This window comes from Borostomias antarcticus (assembly GCF_949987555.1).
Source record: "Borostomias antarcticus genome assembly, chromosome: 15".
Taxonomy (NCBI): domain Eukaryota; kingdom Metazoa; phylum Chordata; class Actinopteri; order Stomiiformes; family Stomiidae; genus Borostomias; species Borostomias antarcticus.
This window is the reverse complement of record NC_140248.1, coordinates 14,184,213-14,199,510: the sequence shown is the minus strand read 5'-3', so window position 1 is coordinate 14,199,510 and position 15,298 is coordinate 14,184,213. Positions and strand designations below refer to the sequence as shown.

Below are 15,298 nucleotides of genomic sequence, written 5' to 3'. Positions count from 1 at the left end.
TGTCGTCCACTCCCATGTTAGCCTGGTAGGCAAACCGCAGGGGGGGCGCAGTGCAGTTCTTGAGCACCCTGATGCCGTCAGGTCCTGTCGCCTTGCCTGTGCAGTTTCCTCAGCTCCCTCTTCACCTGGTCGGCAGTGATGGTCAACCCACGGGTGGTGGTGGCCTGTTGGATGGTGGGAGTTTGGGGGGTAGAGTTTCCAGTGTTAAAGCCAGAGTAGGTGTTAAAGATATTGGCCGGGTTTCCCAAACGAGTTAAGAAGCTTCTTAACTCCAACGTATTTCTTAACTCTCCCATGCAAAGGGTTGCTTAAGAAGGGTTCCTTAATATGACCATTTAGGAGAAATTTCTAGGTTTAGGATATTTTGTGAATACGCTCCCTGGTGCGAAGTAGCCTATATCAGTAAAGTAGAGATCAATTTGATATGATATGAAATAAGACATGCCTCTTCTCTAGACAAGACCAGAAACAACTAGGGCTGCGAGCAGCAGTGAGCGGGCCCTCGCACCCCACGCGTGTCGGGTGTGGTGCCGTTAAAGGGTGTGCTATTTCGGTGTCCAGTACTGAGAGAAACTTCCTGTCCCCAGTCGGACAATGAGTTATGATGACTTCTTGCTTGACCTGTAGGCGGTGCTATAAGTATGACTCAATACTGACCTACAGATGTGTTCAGGACACGACCTTCATCAAGCGTGAGCAATTTGGGATAAATTGGATAATGTATGTACAGTAGGAGTTATGAGGACTTCCTGTAAGCAGTATGTGGCGCTATAAGTATGACTCAATGCTGACCATGGATGTATTAATAGAACTGGATACAGCCACTCCATTCACTGACCGCTATCAAACGTGAAGCCCTATTGAACCGCGCCATCTTGGCAAATTTGTAGTCCTTCCGGTGCCTTTTGTACTTGCGCAGTTGTGCTTTTCTGGCCTTCCGGTGCTTTTTGTACTTGCGCAGTTGTGCTTTTCTGGCCTACGCGCGTCCACGAACAGGTTCACGTTTATGTGAAATGTAGACGCACGTTCCCGGCTCTCCCCGCTTTGCTTTAGCAATGAAAACCGGCTGATCAATCCCAATACCGATCCACGGTAATAATGAATCAATCGTTCAGATCGGCAGTGCTGCATGCATTTTACAACATCATTGTTAGCTTTATTAACATAACCATAGCCTACATTTATCTCTCTAACATTAGGCTATCCATCTTACACCAGTCGGCCATTCGATATAGAAGCTAGAAGCGGCGCAAGTACAAAAGGCACCGGAAGGACTACAAATTTGCCAAGATGGCGCGGTTCAATAGGGCTTCACTTTAGATTTCGAATCCTGGGGGCCTGATGCTGACGCACAGATGGGTTCAGGATGCGACCTTCATCAAGCTTGAGCAATTTGGAGTAAATCGGATAATGTATGTAGGAGTTATGAGGACTTCCTATTTTACCAGTAGGTGGCGCTGTAGGTATGACGCAATACTGACTTACAGATGTGTTCAAGATGCGACCTTCATCAAGCATGAGCAATTTGGAGTAAATCGGATAACGTATGTAGGAGTTATGAGTACTTCCTGTTTCACCAGTAGGTGGCGCTGTGTGACTCAATACCGACGCATAGATGGGTTCAGAATGCGACCTTTATGAAGCGTCAGCAATTTGGGGCAAATCGGATAATGTATGTAGGAGTTTTGAGGACTTCCTGTTTCACCAATAGGTGGCGCTATAAGTATGACGCAATGGACGCAATACTGACACAGATTTGTTCAGGACAGAACCTTCATGAAGCGTGAGAAATATCGGCCAAATTGGATAATATATGGAGGAGTTATGAGGACTTAGTGTTTTATGGCGAAATGTCAAACTTTGGCGAGGCAAGGGTGTTTGGTGAAAACTTTTTTTTTTTTAATAACTTTTGATCACAAAGGTCTTAAGATGAAGCTGACTGAATATGAAGTTGATCGGATGGAATCTGTAGGAGGAGTTCGTTAAAGTACGAGGCATGGAAATGGTAAAAACAAGAGAAAAATGGCACAATAAGAGCAAAATGGCTGACTTCCTGTTGCATGTTGGGTATAGCTCCAAGAGACATTTTAATGTCTCGATGAACTACATATGCCCACCAAATTTCGTTCGCCTACATCAAACTGAAAGGTGCTTGCCATTTTAAATTTTCCAGGGGGCGCTCTTGAGCCGTTTTGCCCATTTCCGTCACCCATGAAATATCAAAATTTTCACTGGGACTGACGTATCTGCAAAGTTTCATCCATTTTCATTGATGTTTAGGCCACTAAAAAGGCATTTGTTTGGGGGAGAAGAAGGTAGGAAAAGGAGAAGGAGAATAATAATAATCCTTACAATTTCAATAGGGCCTTGCACCGCCAGTGCTTGGGCCCTAATGATCCACTAGTGTTTTTCTACTTCATTCGAAAAAGCCCCAAGGTATAATGTTCTGTATCTGATTATCAAAGTTCTGTTTCATCTGTCATACAGTACTGTACATCTCTCCCACATATTGTTTAGTAAGTAAAATTTAAACAATTAACTGTCGCTATATATCAAAGCTGCTATAACACACAAACAGGTATAATTTATTACTGGGATATAACATTTCATTGAAACAACATAAAGATGCATTACAAGAACAGCCACAGAAAAGTCTTGGTCTCTCATATTACATTGTTACAACCAAACATCTAGACTAGAGCCTAGATCATTCTTCATTGAATAAATATCAAAACTGTCTCTATAGCTATTCATTTTAGAACACTGCATATTTTTATTTGTACCAGTCAAAACATTTTAATCAGCATTGCACTGAGTCACCCGAATTAAAGAATACACATATTGACTGTACCAGGCTGTAAAACAACAGGAAATGATCTATTACGTATAGAAGAAACATTCTTTCCCACACAGCACATTAATCGGCCAAATCCTCTTCACACATAAATGTTGGGCTTTCAACTAGACATTTCTGTTTCTGTAGTTTCATCCACATCTGAACATGCTATTTTTGAAAATAATTTAAGCTGAGGTATACAGAAAGTACACATTCAATAGAAGGTGATATGTAACAGTACAAAATTGACTTTATCTAAACGATACAAGCAGCTATGTCCTGGTTGCTCTTTAACAGAATACCAAAAGCACGCCTCTTCTTTGGGAGTGTGGAGGCCCAGAAGTGACTGAGCAATGTTACTTTTCACAACATCTGTGTACTCCTTCCAAAATAAAAATTTTACAATCTCAAAACGCCCAAGGTAGAATTTCTTGTAATACCACAAGTAAAAGAGTGCTGCTAAATTCATGTCCCTTCACGGTCCAGGACCTACTATGAAAAGCAGCTGAGGTCAGGGTTTAAAGGAGGTAAACTTGTTATCTAGACAGGTAAATAAAACACAAGTTTACTGAGTAAAATGGTACAGTATTACGGAATGCTTGTACATGCATTTGTGTTAAGTCGTCGTCTCTACTAGTCGGCTAGTAGTCTCTGCCAATATGTTTGCTCAAGTCAGTCTCTCTCTTTTTTAGTGGAAGGGAAGGGCACATGAAAAGAGCCTGTTTGTGTAACTGTCTGAGCACTGTTCCGTCAGGTTTCACAGGCTCATCCAGGGTCCCTGTCTCTGCCGAAGGGTTGTTTCTCCCTGGGGGGGAACCTGGGGGATGTTCTTCTCTTCAGGGACGTGTGGATCATCAGGCTCTTCCTCACTCGTGTCTGTCCCAGTGAGCTTGGGGACGTCCAGGAGCCCTGGGGGCTCTTCTGCAGAGGACGCAAGCGCTGCGCCAGGGAGCAGGGAGGAGGAAAAGGTTGAGATGGCAAAGAACAACGAGTTCCAAGGGAGGCACCGTTAGGCTTTACGCTCAGTAGTTCAATGTGAGTGGAACACAGTCCACACTGAAGAAATTACTATGATAATGGCAGGAAAGGGATCAGCATCTTTAGTCTGACTAAGATCAGAATATTCAGTATAACACTGTTACCTGTGTCATTCTCCTGCACATCGGACGGCTCATTCAGGGCACCAATTACACTCGGTGTTTCAAGCTCCCCTACAAAAACAATCGAGCAAAATGTTCAACTGTGAAGATAAGGCTCCAGCAACATACAGTAATGCACATGACAGCATAGCTGTATACAACATAGATATAGCAAGATGTCAGATTATATTGGATTAAGACCTTGCTCATTCATTCATTCTCACCTTTCTCTTTTACAGACGATGCTGGTCTAGTTTCTTGATCTGTGTCACAATCTTTGTCTTGCTTTTTATCTGAAAAACATTCACATATACTGAGTTATGTTGGGTATCTGACAAGGCATACAAGACTCAAGATTCCTTTATTTGTTACATCCATTACAGCAGTATAAGGAAGTAAAATTCTAATGTTCTGGCTCAGCCTTGCAGTAACAACAGAATAATAATACAAGTAATAAAAACAATGAAATGAGTAATAATAACACATGCAATAGATGCCTGTTAGTGTGTGTCTGTGTGTCAGAGGCAGACAGGCAACCGGCCGTTAGAGTCCACTGTTCAAGAGCCTGCCTGCCTGAGGCCTGGGTTACACAACGTCGACACAAGAATGACAATGAGAACGATAATGACCTCCAAGTTACACATAACGTTTTATCAGCGTTGCCAGAAGTTATCAGGGTCACATGGAAATGCTATCACAACACCATTTGCAACACTGGGCATGCGTGTTCCTGTTGAAAATGCATCTTTATCATAGTTTTTAGCAGAGGCCCATAGACCTCCATTATAAAGGGGGTGTGCGCACAGAGGAAAAAGGAGCTAGCTTACTACTGCACGGATCGGTTAAATGTTGGTGTGTACGGATCAGTTTCATTGAGGACAAAGCGACATTTGAGCTAAACTTGCTATGACAGTGGCATTCCCCTTTCACTGGTAGACCTAATTCGTTATTCAGCATAAGTTATATTATTATTATTATTATTGGGGGCCAAGCAGCGAAGCTGTGCAGGCACCCATTGTACTTGTACCTTTTCTTATTATTTCTTCTTCTTCTGCCATGGGAGTCTATGGCAGCCCATAGAACCGTATGGTAAAAAGTTGTGAAAATTGGCACACTCATTCGGGACAGTGCCCTGACCGCCCTCACCAAGTCTCATGTCACCACCTCGAACTCTCTAGCGCCACCAACCTGTCAAAGTTGGAAGTGCGTTTATTCTGAACCGTATGCCCAATTTTCAAAACTGCAGTGGGGATTCGAATGCAGCTATGGCGTGTTTCGCTGGTTTTCTTTGTGTGCTGGTCGCGCGTCCTGCTTGGCCCCCACATTGCTGCTTGCAGCTATATTTTATTATTATTATTATTATTATTGTTGTTTCCTGCTAGACCAGGCACTTCCACTCAACTCACTTGCACTCGATCTCAAGTTAGTCTACCCTGGATCATATTCCATAATAACCTCTCATTTTGTCCATCCATCCAAATGATTTAAATAAATGCACTTTCCAATGTCTCAATAAAATCATGAGTTTTGCTAGAGTCCGATTGCGCTCCCCTTTGAGGTGGCAATCCGAGTCTTAAATCAGTCTTTTTCTCTTGATGTTCCGGTAAAATCAAACATGTTTAATATTATCAGAAGTTTTTAGTCTAATGCTGTGATGGTCCCCTTGGTTCTCCCTGCCTTGCTGTGTGTTCTATCTCTCCAGGTTTGGGGCTGGTGGGCAGTGCCAGGAGGACCGTCAGGCTGATTGAGTGATTGGGAGCTGCTACCGGGCTGATTGGGCTGCTATTGAGAGCACCTGGGCTCAGCTGGCCAGCCTCCTATATATTGTCTTGCCATTCAGTGTTCTGGGAGATTGTCTCCCGGGCACATGGTGTATGTGACCTTAGTTTGTTATTAAATATTTGATTACTCTGAGCTTTGGTTATCGGTCTCCCGTTTTTGGTTTTGTTTATGTCATGTTCTTGAACCGGTCGTGACATAATGTGACAAATGACCTGCATGATCCCAATCTTTGCAAAATCATATAGTCTGTGACTAAAAACTATATATGAGAGGGTGGCAGAATTGTAAAAATCTTTTCAATCTTCTTTTTTCTGTATGTTTGGAGATTGCACTTTGTCTAAATTATATAATGCTGCTGTGTCTTTGGAGACTGCGGTCTTTGACTATTATAATGCATCAAATAATAATATAGATGGAACAGCAGAACATAGTCTAATCGAATAGAATAGCCTAACAAAATGAAATGGAGATAGGCCTATATTTTACAATGACGCACAACCATGCATTTTAGAGATTGGGCTGGAATTAGGACCCTTTTGTCAGCATCCTGCCTGCTCAAAATATGCTCCTGCGGCTATTAGGAAACTTGTAGTCTATAGTCTTTATTGTAGCCTATAGCCCAGGGGTCTGCAACCTGCGGCTCTGGAGCCACATGTGGCTCTTTAGCCCCTCTACAGTGGCTCACTGGCTTTGACAAACATTATATGGAAATTAATAACTAAATAAATATATTACTATTAAATACATGTATTTATTACTAAAATAAATGGTAATGTTGGCATTCAAATTAGCTAACTAGCTAGATAGCAGCTAGCCTTGTGAGACCATCCTGATTTTGTGAGCTCACATTGTTTTTTTCGCAAATCAGTCTGGATACTCTCCGATCAAAAGATCATTTTGTGCCAGATCAGAAAATGATCTCGCCAATCAGCGTTGGTTGTGAGGAATTTGAAATACAAACAGGCAGGGTGGGTTTAAGTGTGACGACAGTGAGGAGCGGTTGAAGTTAGCGCGTGATAGATGGTGATACACAGATGGTTCATCCAATCACCGGCTAAGTAATTTTGAAAGTGTCTGTCCTTTTCCAAACAATACCAAAGGAGATTTCCCAGATGATTATGCGAAGCAAACTATCTGGCGCATCAGGTTAGATGGCAGCAGACTGCATAGAAATGTACCAGAATACAGGAAATGTAGTGTTTGGTGCTCAAAATTTTCCCCTTGGACCCCCAGACACCCCTGCCCCCCTTTATGTATCCCCCCTGGTTGCATATACCACCACGCCTGAAAATAAATCTAAGGGGAAGCATTACCTTCATTTTAAGCTCAAATATGTTTTGCGGCTCCAGTCAGATTTTGTATTCATTTTTTGGCCAAAAATGTCTCTTTTGATAGTAAAGGTTGCCAACCCCTGCTATCTTTTGTCTAACAAGCTTTATTACTCGGGTAATAGAATATTGGTTGGACAAGAGTAGGACATTGAATTCAACAATCACATTATGGGCTTTAAAATGATGCTGTGTAATAATTTAACTGTACAACAATAGGCGAACATGCTTCATTGTTATCAAAATGAGATCGCCTTCGCCTGTTTACAGGAATCCAAGAAAATGAGAACGAAAACACTTTACGGGTTTTCACAACGCTAACGGTGTGTTCGTGTAACTGCGAGGTGCAAACGGGAACCGAAAGTCCCGTAAACAAGGGGGAAATTATACTGTGTAACCCAGGCCTAAATATGGAATGGAGTATAGGCGTGTTCATGAATCGATGCCGGAAAGGTTGATGTTCTACTCACTCTGCGCGGAGGAGGAGGAGGCCTTCCCCATGCGCCTCCGAGCCTCCTCTCGTCTCTGCTGCAGGCGTGTGGCATCTCCCATCATAACCTGGGGCACGCACATCATAACCCAGGAGAAACAGCACAGGTACTGATGAGAACAAGACGAGCCAGTCCTATCAGTAGCAGATGTATTTCTCAGAAAGAGGTATAGGCAAGGTTAGGGTCTAGTAAAGGTCAACATCTTACCCTGACTCTGACTTGGTCTTGAGGCTTGCTCAGTCCACCCCATATAAACTGCAGGTAGCTGAACAGCATGATGACACTGAGGAAGGTGAAATTGCTGAACACACCAAAAACTGCAGACGTCAGGGGGAAGTTGTAGAGAATGTACCTGTAAAACGACAAAGGAATGAAGGGGATGAGAAGAACGCAGAATGAGGAAGATAAGGGAAGTAGCATTGATCCGTAAGAAGGGAATAGGAGGGAAAGGTCATGGAGGGCAGAGGGAGAGCAAGTAAAAAGCATGAGCACCAGAAGAAAATCGCCGTCTGCTTCAATGAAATCGTAACGACTTCAACAGGAAGAGGAGAGGCTCAGGTGATTATTACAACAAGATAATATTTGACGGCACCTGATTCCAGTGAAGTAAGCATGGATCCGGAGATGGACAGAATAGATCTGCACCCGCCGAGACTGGAACTCGATGACAGCGCCAACAGTGTGTTGTTGATACTGTTGTGAAGTACAGGTAAAAACATGATATTACAGTTTGAATAATTGAAATGTATAAATAAATTAATAAATATAAAGTAAGTGAAAGTGTTGTTTTTTTTTATGTAGAAAGCACAGGGAAAGTGAAATGTATCAAAGCGAAAACACTCTTGACCAGAGCTACTTCACACAAGTAAATACGATTATTTGGATAACTATCATATGATGATCCTAAGATCAAGACAATTCAATACTAGAAAGGACAGTTTAAACTGTATAAAATGTACAATGGTAAATGGACTGCACTTATATAGTGCTTTTATCCAAAACGCTTTACAATGGCCACTCATTCATCTATTCACACACTTTCACACACACACACATTCACACACTAATTGCGGCAGCTGCCATGCAAGGTGCTAGCCTGCTCATTGGGAGCAATCTGGGTTCAGTGTCTTGCCCAAAGACACTTTGACATGTGAACAGGAGGAGCCGCGTTTCGAAACCGCCGACTCTATAATTGGACGACCCGCTCTACCTCCTGGGCCACAGCCGTCCCCATTAGCCCCCATACTAAGGGTTAGTTCACACGGCAGGTCTTAATGCTCAATTCCGATTTTTACACAGATTCGATTTTTTCGTTAAGCTGTTCACATTACTTTTTAAACATAACCTATATTTGACCTATATTTGACTCCCGTGTGAAGAACCCACTGCCCTGAACAGACCCCGCATGCGCAGAAGAACAATAACAAAGACGTCAGGACATCACGCGCAGCGCACTGTTTACGGAAGTCACCGTCTAGAGTGACGTAAAAGGCGCATTAAACGCGACATGACTGTTCAGACGGCGGGCGCGTTGCAAAACATCAGACATGTATCCGATATAATACCACCTCTGAAAGCAACCCAGGTTGGATTTAAAAAAAATCTGATTTCATGTGACTTGCGCTGTTCACACGGTCATGAAAACATTTGACCTGAGTCACATGTAGGCAAAAAGATCGGATTTGGGTCACATTTCACTGCCGTGTGAACAAAGCCTCTATGTGCAAGCGTGGTTTGAAGGAAAATAGATTTGATATGCATCAACACTTACAGAGTCCTTGTAGTCTGAATAGAGCTCCACCTCAATGAGCTGCTTCTGCTCGGCCATCCCCGTCAGCAGAAGAGGAGAGAACAGGAGAGTGCTCAGGGTCTGCAGAAGGCTGGAGCGGTAATGCAGCATTGCCTGATGGGAAAAAGAATGAGTCAGTCTATGGAGGCAGAGAAGAACAGACACTGACAGACAGGAGAGACTGTAAGAGAAAAGCCTGTGTTAATGAAATTCAAGTATCACCAATGTGTTACCCCCCAATTTGTTCTTTTCTTTGTTTTCCTACCTGACTGTTGTTCTAACTTTGTAGTTCGTTCCCCTAGAATCAGTCTGTTAAAACTACAAATTGTTCCTGTGTGACATCACTTCCCTGTCCTCACTTCCTTTTTCTAGATATAAGCTATCACTTTTGATCCAGAGTCCCCCACTCTTGCTTGGATTCACTTCCTGTGTAGTCTGCTTTGCAAATCGTAACATCAGAATAAACCTATTGTCTTTGTTTGAAACCAGCTTGACTGACCACTCAGCGTGTTCTTGAAATCTAAAACTAAACCAAGTAAGATTTTTCATTCATAGCTGCCATAAAAGTCACAGCAATATAAGTAGCACATAACTGTAGCTGTAAGTACTCACAGAGCGTGCTACAGATGACACCGTCTGGCCGCCCTTGGTGTAGCAGGACATCTTAATCATGAACATCCCGAGCTGTTCGTTGACTGGTGACTCAGGCATTTCCAGCTCTAAAGAGATTCTATATGGCTGACCATAAACCATAACCTGGACAAGACAAAATATGACGGTACATGTAAGAGACAGTCGTGTTTAATTTGACAGTACATATCATTCACATCAGAAATTAGTTAAACCAATACATTTTGTTTTGTGTAGATGAATCCACTTCAGGCCTACTCTGTGCCTAAGGGATGCATGCACTCACATGGCATGAATAAAGAAAGGGTGCAGAACATTTAACAAGCCCCCTTACAGACATGCAGAACTGAACTGAACTGCAGCTGGTGGAGGCTGGGGAGATGGCGGGCAAGAAAAAAAACATCAACAATTGCTTAATGACGCAGCAGCAAACAGCAGAATATGAGTGTGGGAACAGCTTCAGCGCCATATGAAGCAGCTGTGTATCAATGTGATCGGGACAACAAAGCCGCTATCAATCATGTGAATCAGCTGCTCAGCTGACAACGCGCTGCCTGAACTGAGCCTCACTCCACGTCAGGTTACAGTGAGTATTCTCTCTACAACAAACAGGAAGGTTCTCTGTCCCACATTAAAGAGACTGTGACTGGACTTCTCTCAGTCCAGCAGGCACTGCTAAAGATGGATAACTTTGGTGGTAGCGGTGAGGTCAGATAAGTTTTGAACAAATGTTCAGTGACTGAAACATACATTACCCTTACCTGATCTTTGCCATTCTTCAAAAGTGAAATGTTGGCCATAGGGAAAGAGCAAAGGGCAGCTTCTGAGGACTCGCAGTCAGACCTGAAAGTAGAGGTCAGAAAAAAAACGCATTAGATAGATATCATAACCTTTGCATAGAAGGCAAAGCTGAACAGAAGATAATGATTCTCTTCTAGCTCAAATGAACAATATGCGGAGGTTGAAAGAGAACAGCAGCCATGGTAAACATGAAGTTCAATTCAATTTATGAGAAAAAATATATACAAAGAAAAAACAACAATTTGACTCTGTGATGACTATACTACAGTACCTGTAGTAGTAGTGCACAGGTGTAGAGAAGCTGACAGTGGGCATGTAGGAGTAGTAGAAGCTGCCGTAGAGGAAGATGGACACCCACAGAAGCAGAACCAGAACACACAGCAGGATGGCAGCCCGGAGCAGAGTCCGACGGGCTCGGTGGAACGTCACCGCAGCCACATCCTGCAGCCACAGCAGAGCGGATCCCGGTCCCATCGCGCCGCCCATGGTGACCAACCCAGCAACACCAACTCTCCCGGGCTCCCGTCTGCTGTCTGGGTGTCCTGCTCCTACCTCAGAGCTCGTTTCTCCAGAGGTAGCTCCGATCATAGGCCGCCCGTTCTCAGGCCTCCTCATATGCACGGTCTCTGTCTGCTTACTTGGAAGAGAAGAGGATGATGGCATTTCACTGTACTTTACATTCAGACCTAGCTACTTAAGCTGTGGTCACATAGGTCTACTATAAATATGCATATTCATTTCTAAGTAAGCTGGCTATCTTTATCTATGTAAAACATGAGGAACGGACTGAATACAGAGACGTGCTTTGATGTAGAACCCTGTGAAATTGAGGAAAAGAAACGCATTGATGATAGGCAAAAGATAATTTATTCCACTGACAATCAACTTTTGCATCTAATCAATTATACTCTATTAACTATATAAATAAAACAGGTCTAAAGATTCTATTGAGTCTAACTTTGGTCTAAGTAAGCTGGATCACTTTCAGCCGAGCTTGATGGATGAGTGGGACAGAAATGTAGTTTTCTAAGTAATAATTTACTAGTTTAATTAACCCCTTCTTAAAATTACACAACAGCTAGCAGCTAACTGTTACATAAGAGCTACTCCAAGATGCAGCGTAACGAGCGGTCTCTAGGCATACACACTACTGTAGCAAGCTACCATCAGTTTGTGGTTGGATTTGTTTCTATTAGTTAGCTAGCTAGTAGCTATTAATAGTTAGCCTAGCGCTAGCCTAGCAATAACTCTTACATGACTAACAAATGCGTGTCAGTAGAACGTACTCACCATTGCATTCCATCGACAGTAAACTGGTGAGCATGACTCATTGGCTACAATAATAATATACCATTTTTTAAACGTAAAATAATCACAACCACACAGGTAGTAGGTCAACAACCATGGATACGAACGATACAATCCTCTCAATACGGCATGAGGGAAAGGACAAACTTCTTGCCGTGCCTAACACATGACGAAGCAAACTATAGGTAGTCTAGCTAGTAAGAGGTAGTAAGCCGATGTAATATTGTATTATAAAACTCATTGTCCGCTATATCAATAAGAAGGGTTGTAGTCATGTGGAGTAGGGTTGGGTAAGGGACCAGGGCTGCCCTGTAACAGATAGCCTATAATTTAGCCACAATAGCGTCGATAACGAGACAACTCGTTGACGGTATTGAATAACTGTAAAGACAAAGGACCAGACTGCAGCAGTTCCCATGGCAACAGAAGGAGAGGAGGAGGAGAAGAAGGAGTGGGGGAAGAGGATAACGGATGCCGATTTAGCCATAAATTCTACATACATTCTACATTCACAATGGTGCACATGCAAATACATTTTCTTTAAACTTTTGGGTAGGCTATACAGCATTTACAAAATGGCATGCTCCTCTTGTCTTAACAGTCATCATTTAGCCACCAACTATCTTATCTCTCTATTTTGAAGAATAGATGGTGTGATCCAACCCTCAGAAGAAAATAACTCCAATAGACCCCCCTCCATTTGCCCGGCAGGTTCCACTCACTGCAGAGGGGTTTCATCCATGAACCAGGAATCTGATGTTCACTGTAGCAGAATTGCAGTGCACTGGACTGTACAGCAGAGCATCCCCACTGTCTATTAGGGGTGGGGTCCAGCTACACAGAAATTACAAACAGACAGATTGAGGGTGAGAGGGAAAGAGAGAGTGAAGAGGAGGGAGAGATAGCACCCGAAGAGGAATACAAAAAGGGTAAGAAAGGGGGGAAGATGAAGAAGGAGAGGTATAAGAAGATGAGAGGCCAGATTGATTCAAACTGACTTAGTCCTTTGTGGACTGGTCTACTGGCCTTTCTCATTCTCAAAATGTCAATTTCTTCTCCTTCTCCTTCTCCATCTATCATTCATTTTCTCCTGAAAATTCTGTATAGCCAACTGTATCTATTCACAATTGTTTTTTTCCATTTTACTATTGCTACTGTATTTAATATTAATCAGTTTGTCGACACTTACACATTACATAGTGGAAAAATCTGAGTGTGCTGAGGAGAGTGCATATTTAGGTTTATAGCCCAGTTTTTGGGCAGCTGGAGCCATTCAAATGTTGTTTCCCCTCAAACAATGACAATTCAAGACAGGATATTATGTATGTTATGTCAAAAATGTTCATTTTTATTTTAACATGCGTATTGGATTTAATGCATGCTTAAAACAAATAATACAATCTGTGCCTTTAGGGATAATCTGGAAAATGGTGTGTGCCTAACACCCCATTATGGAGACACTTGGTATGTCTCTTTGAAAACAGGTTGATGCATGGCCTCTGGACATGTGTCATGTAGGTCTAGGCTGTATTAAAGAAAGTATATCTTCCAGTCAGGTGCACATACAGTGAGTGACCTGAGTTGTCTGTAGAGGGTTGAAAGTATTACAAATGGACTCTTCAGATTCTTCAACGAAATAACAAACAATAATATTCAGAGCAAAGCAATGTCCTGTAGCATATTAAGATTAAAATACATTTCATGTTTTGTTTTTTTGTGAGGTCTCAGATTTCTATGGCAGAGATTTTAGCAGGAAGTAGTAATTGACACCAGAGAGAGGGAGAGAGAGAGAGAGAGAGAGAGAGAGAGAGAGAGAGATAGTATAATAAAGTGTATGAATATACTGTATGTACTGCCTATGTGTCTTGACAGGATGAAAGGAGACACCCCAGTGAATAGCACCATGAGTGTCGGCCAAGCCAGGAAGCTGGTGGAGCAGTTGAAGATTGAAGCAAGTTTTTGCAGGATCAAGGTAAGGGAGGTTGAATGTGGTTACTAATCAATACAATGAATTTTGTTTAAGACTATTACTGCCATGAACTGCATCTCAGTATGCTATATGTTCCATTTATAGCACAGGATTGACACATACTGTACTGTGCATCCAGAAAAAGAGTAAACTATCACATTAACCTTAGTCTACACAATATCCGCTATCAGAGACAGAATATGTCAATCCATCACTAGAATTCAAGTAGGCCTACACATTATTGTTGGCCCGGTACAGATCTTTCATGGCATTACCCTGATATAATCTACTTCTTACCCCACAGGTGTCAAAGGCGGCTGCAGACCTCATGGCGTACTGTGATGCCCATGCCTGTGAGGACCCTCTCATCACCCCTGTACCCACCTCAGAGAACCCCTTCAGGGAGAAGAAGTTCTTTTGTGCTCTGCTTTGAGAGAAATCAGGGGGTGCTTGTGATAAGAGTCCAGAACAAACAGCCATGCAGCATGTCCTGCATTCACTACACACAAATACAACAAATCTAGACGAACCTTGTTCTATAGCTTTCTCCCTTACAAAGCTGATGCTGTACAGTACATATTCTCCTGAAAACATCGGAAGTTGAATTACATATCCAAACATTCTTTGAGGAACAAAAACCCTGACAATGTTTGTTCCTAATTCATAATCTCTATTTACATGTAATACCATCCTATATGAAATAACAATGATGATGATATTTTAAAACATGACTACACCCACAACATGCAGAAGCAAATAACCATTCATTCTCAAAATTCAACACAGGCCAACAGGTGAAGGGGAGGGAGGGGAAACAACATAGATTTTAATTCATGGAAACTTTTAATACACTTGCTGGGGATATTAATTGCTTAAACTTTCTTAAATAGTTCTTATTTGTGATATATTTACATTTCTGTTTGTAGTTTTTTGAGCTTTGTTGCAGTAGAATGTGTAAGTAGGTACTATGACTAGGACATGGGTCTCTAGTTAATCAGCAGTAAGAACACAAGGCAATACATACAGATCCAATACACTGGTCACAGGACAGGTGCTGAACGATCAAAAATCAGTGGTCTAAAAAGTCTGTTGCATAAAAAAGCCACTTGTACCTTGTTTCAATTAGCTTCTGTAAGGAAATATATCTAGTTTATGACATAAGATAAAGGTGTATTTGGTAAGAAAGAATATACAATTGCTTGTAGGCATTGTAAATGTCAGGGAT

At 42.2% G+C, this 15,298-nt stretch overlaps 2 protein-coding genes across 2 annotated transcripts; one reads left to right on the top strand and one right to left on the bottom strand.

The window, feature by feature from the left end:
* Positions 1-2,648: 2,648 nt before the first annotated feature.
* bscl2 (BSCL2 lipid droplet biogenesis associated, seipin) lies at positions 2,649-12,199 on the bottom strand. The gene is made up of 11 exons (XM_084450139.1): positions 12,087-12,199; positions 11,068-11,433; positions 10,757-10,838; positions 9,978-10,121; positions 9,348-9,479; positions 8,169-8,269; positions 7,784-7,928; positions 7,556-7,643; positions 4,200-4,268; positions 3,979-4,047; positions 2,649-3,775 (listed from the first exon to the last, which is right to left on the bottom strand). Exons 1-11 carry the CDS (start codon positions 12,125-12,127, stop codon positions 3,594-3,596), a joined length of 1,419 nt encoding a protein of 472 aa, XP_084306265.1. The 5' UTR covers positions 12,128-12,199; the 3' UTR covers positions 2,649-3,593.
* Positions 12,200-13,977: 1,778 nt separating this feature from the next.
* gng3 (guanine nucleotide binding protein (G protein), gamma 3) lies at positions 13,978-14,506 on the top strand (the record flags this gene model as incomplete). Its single annotated transcript, XM_084449406.1, has 2 exons — positions 13,978-14,076; positions 14,378-14,506. 2 exons carry the CDS (start codon positions 13,978-13,980, stop codon positions 14,504-14,506), a joined length of 228 nt encoding a protein of 75 aa, XP_084305532.1.
* Positions 14,507-15,298: the final 792 nt, after the last annotated feature.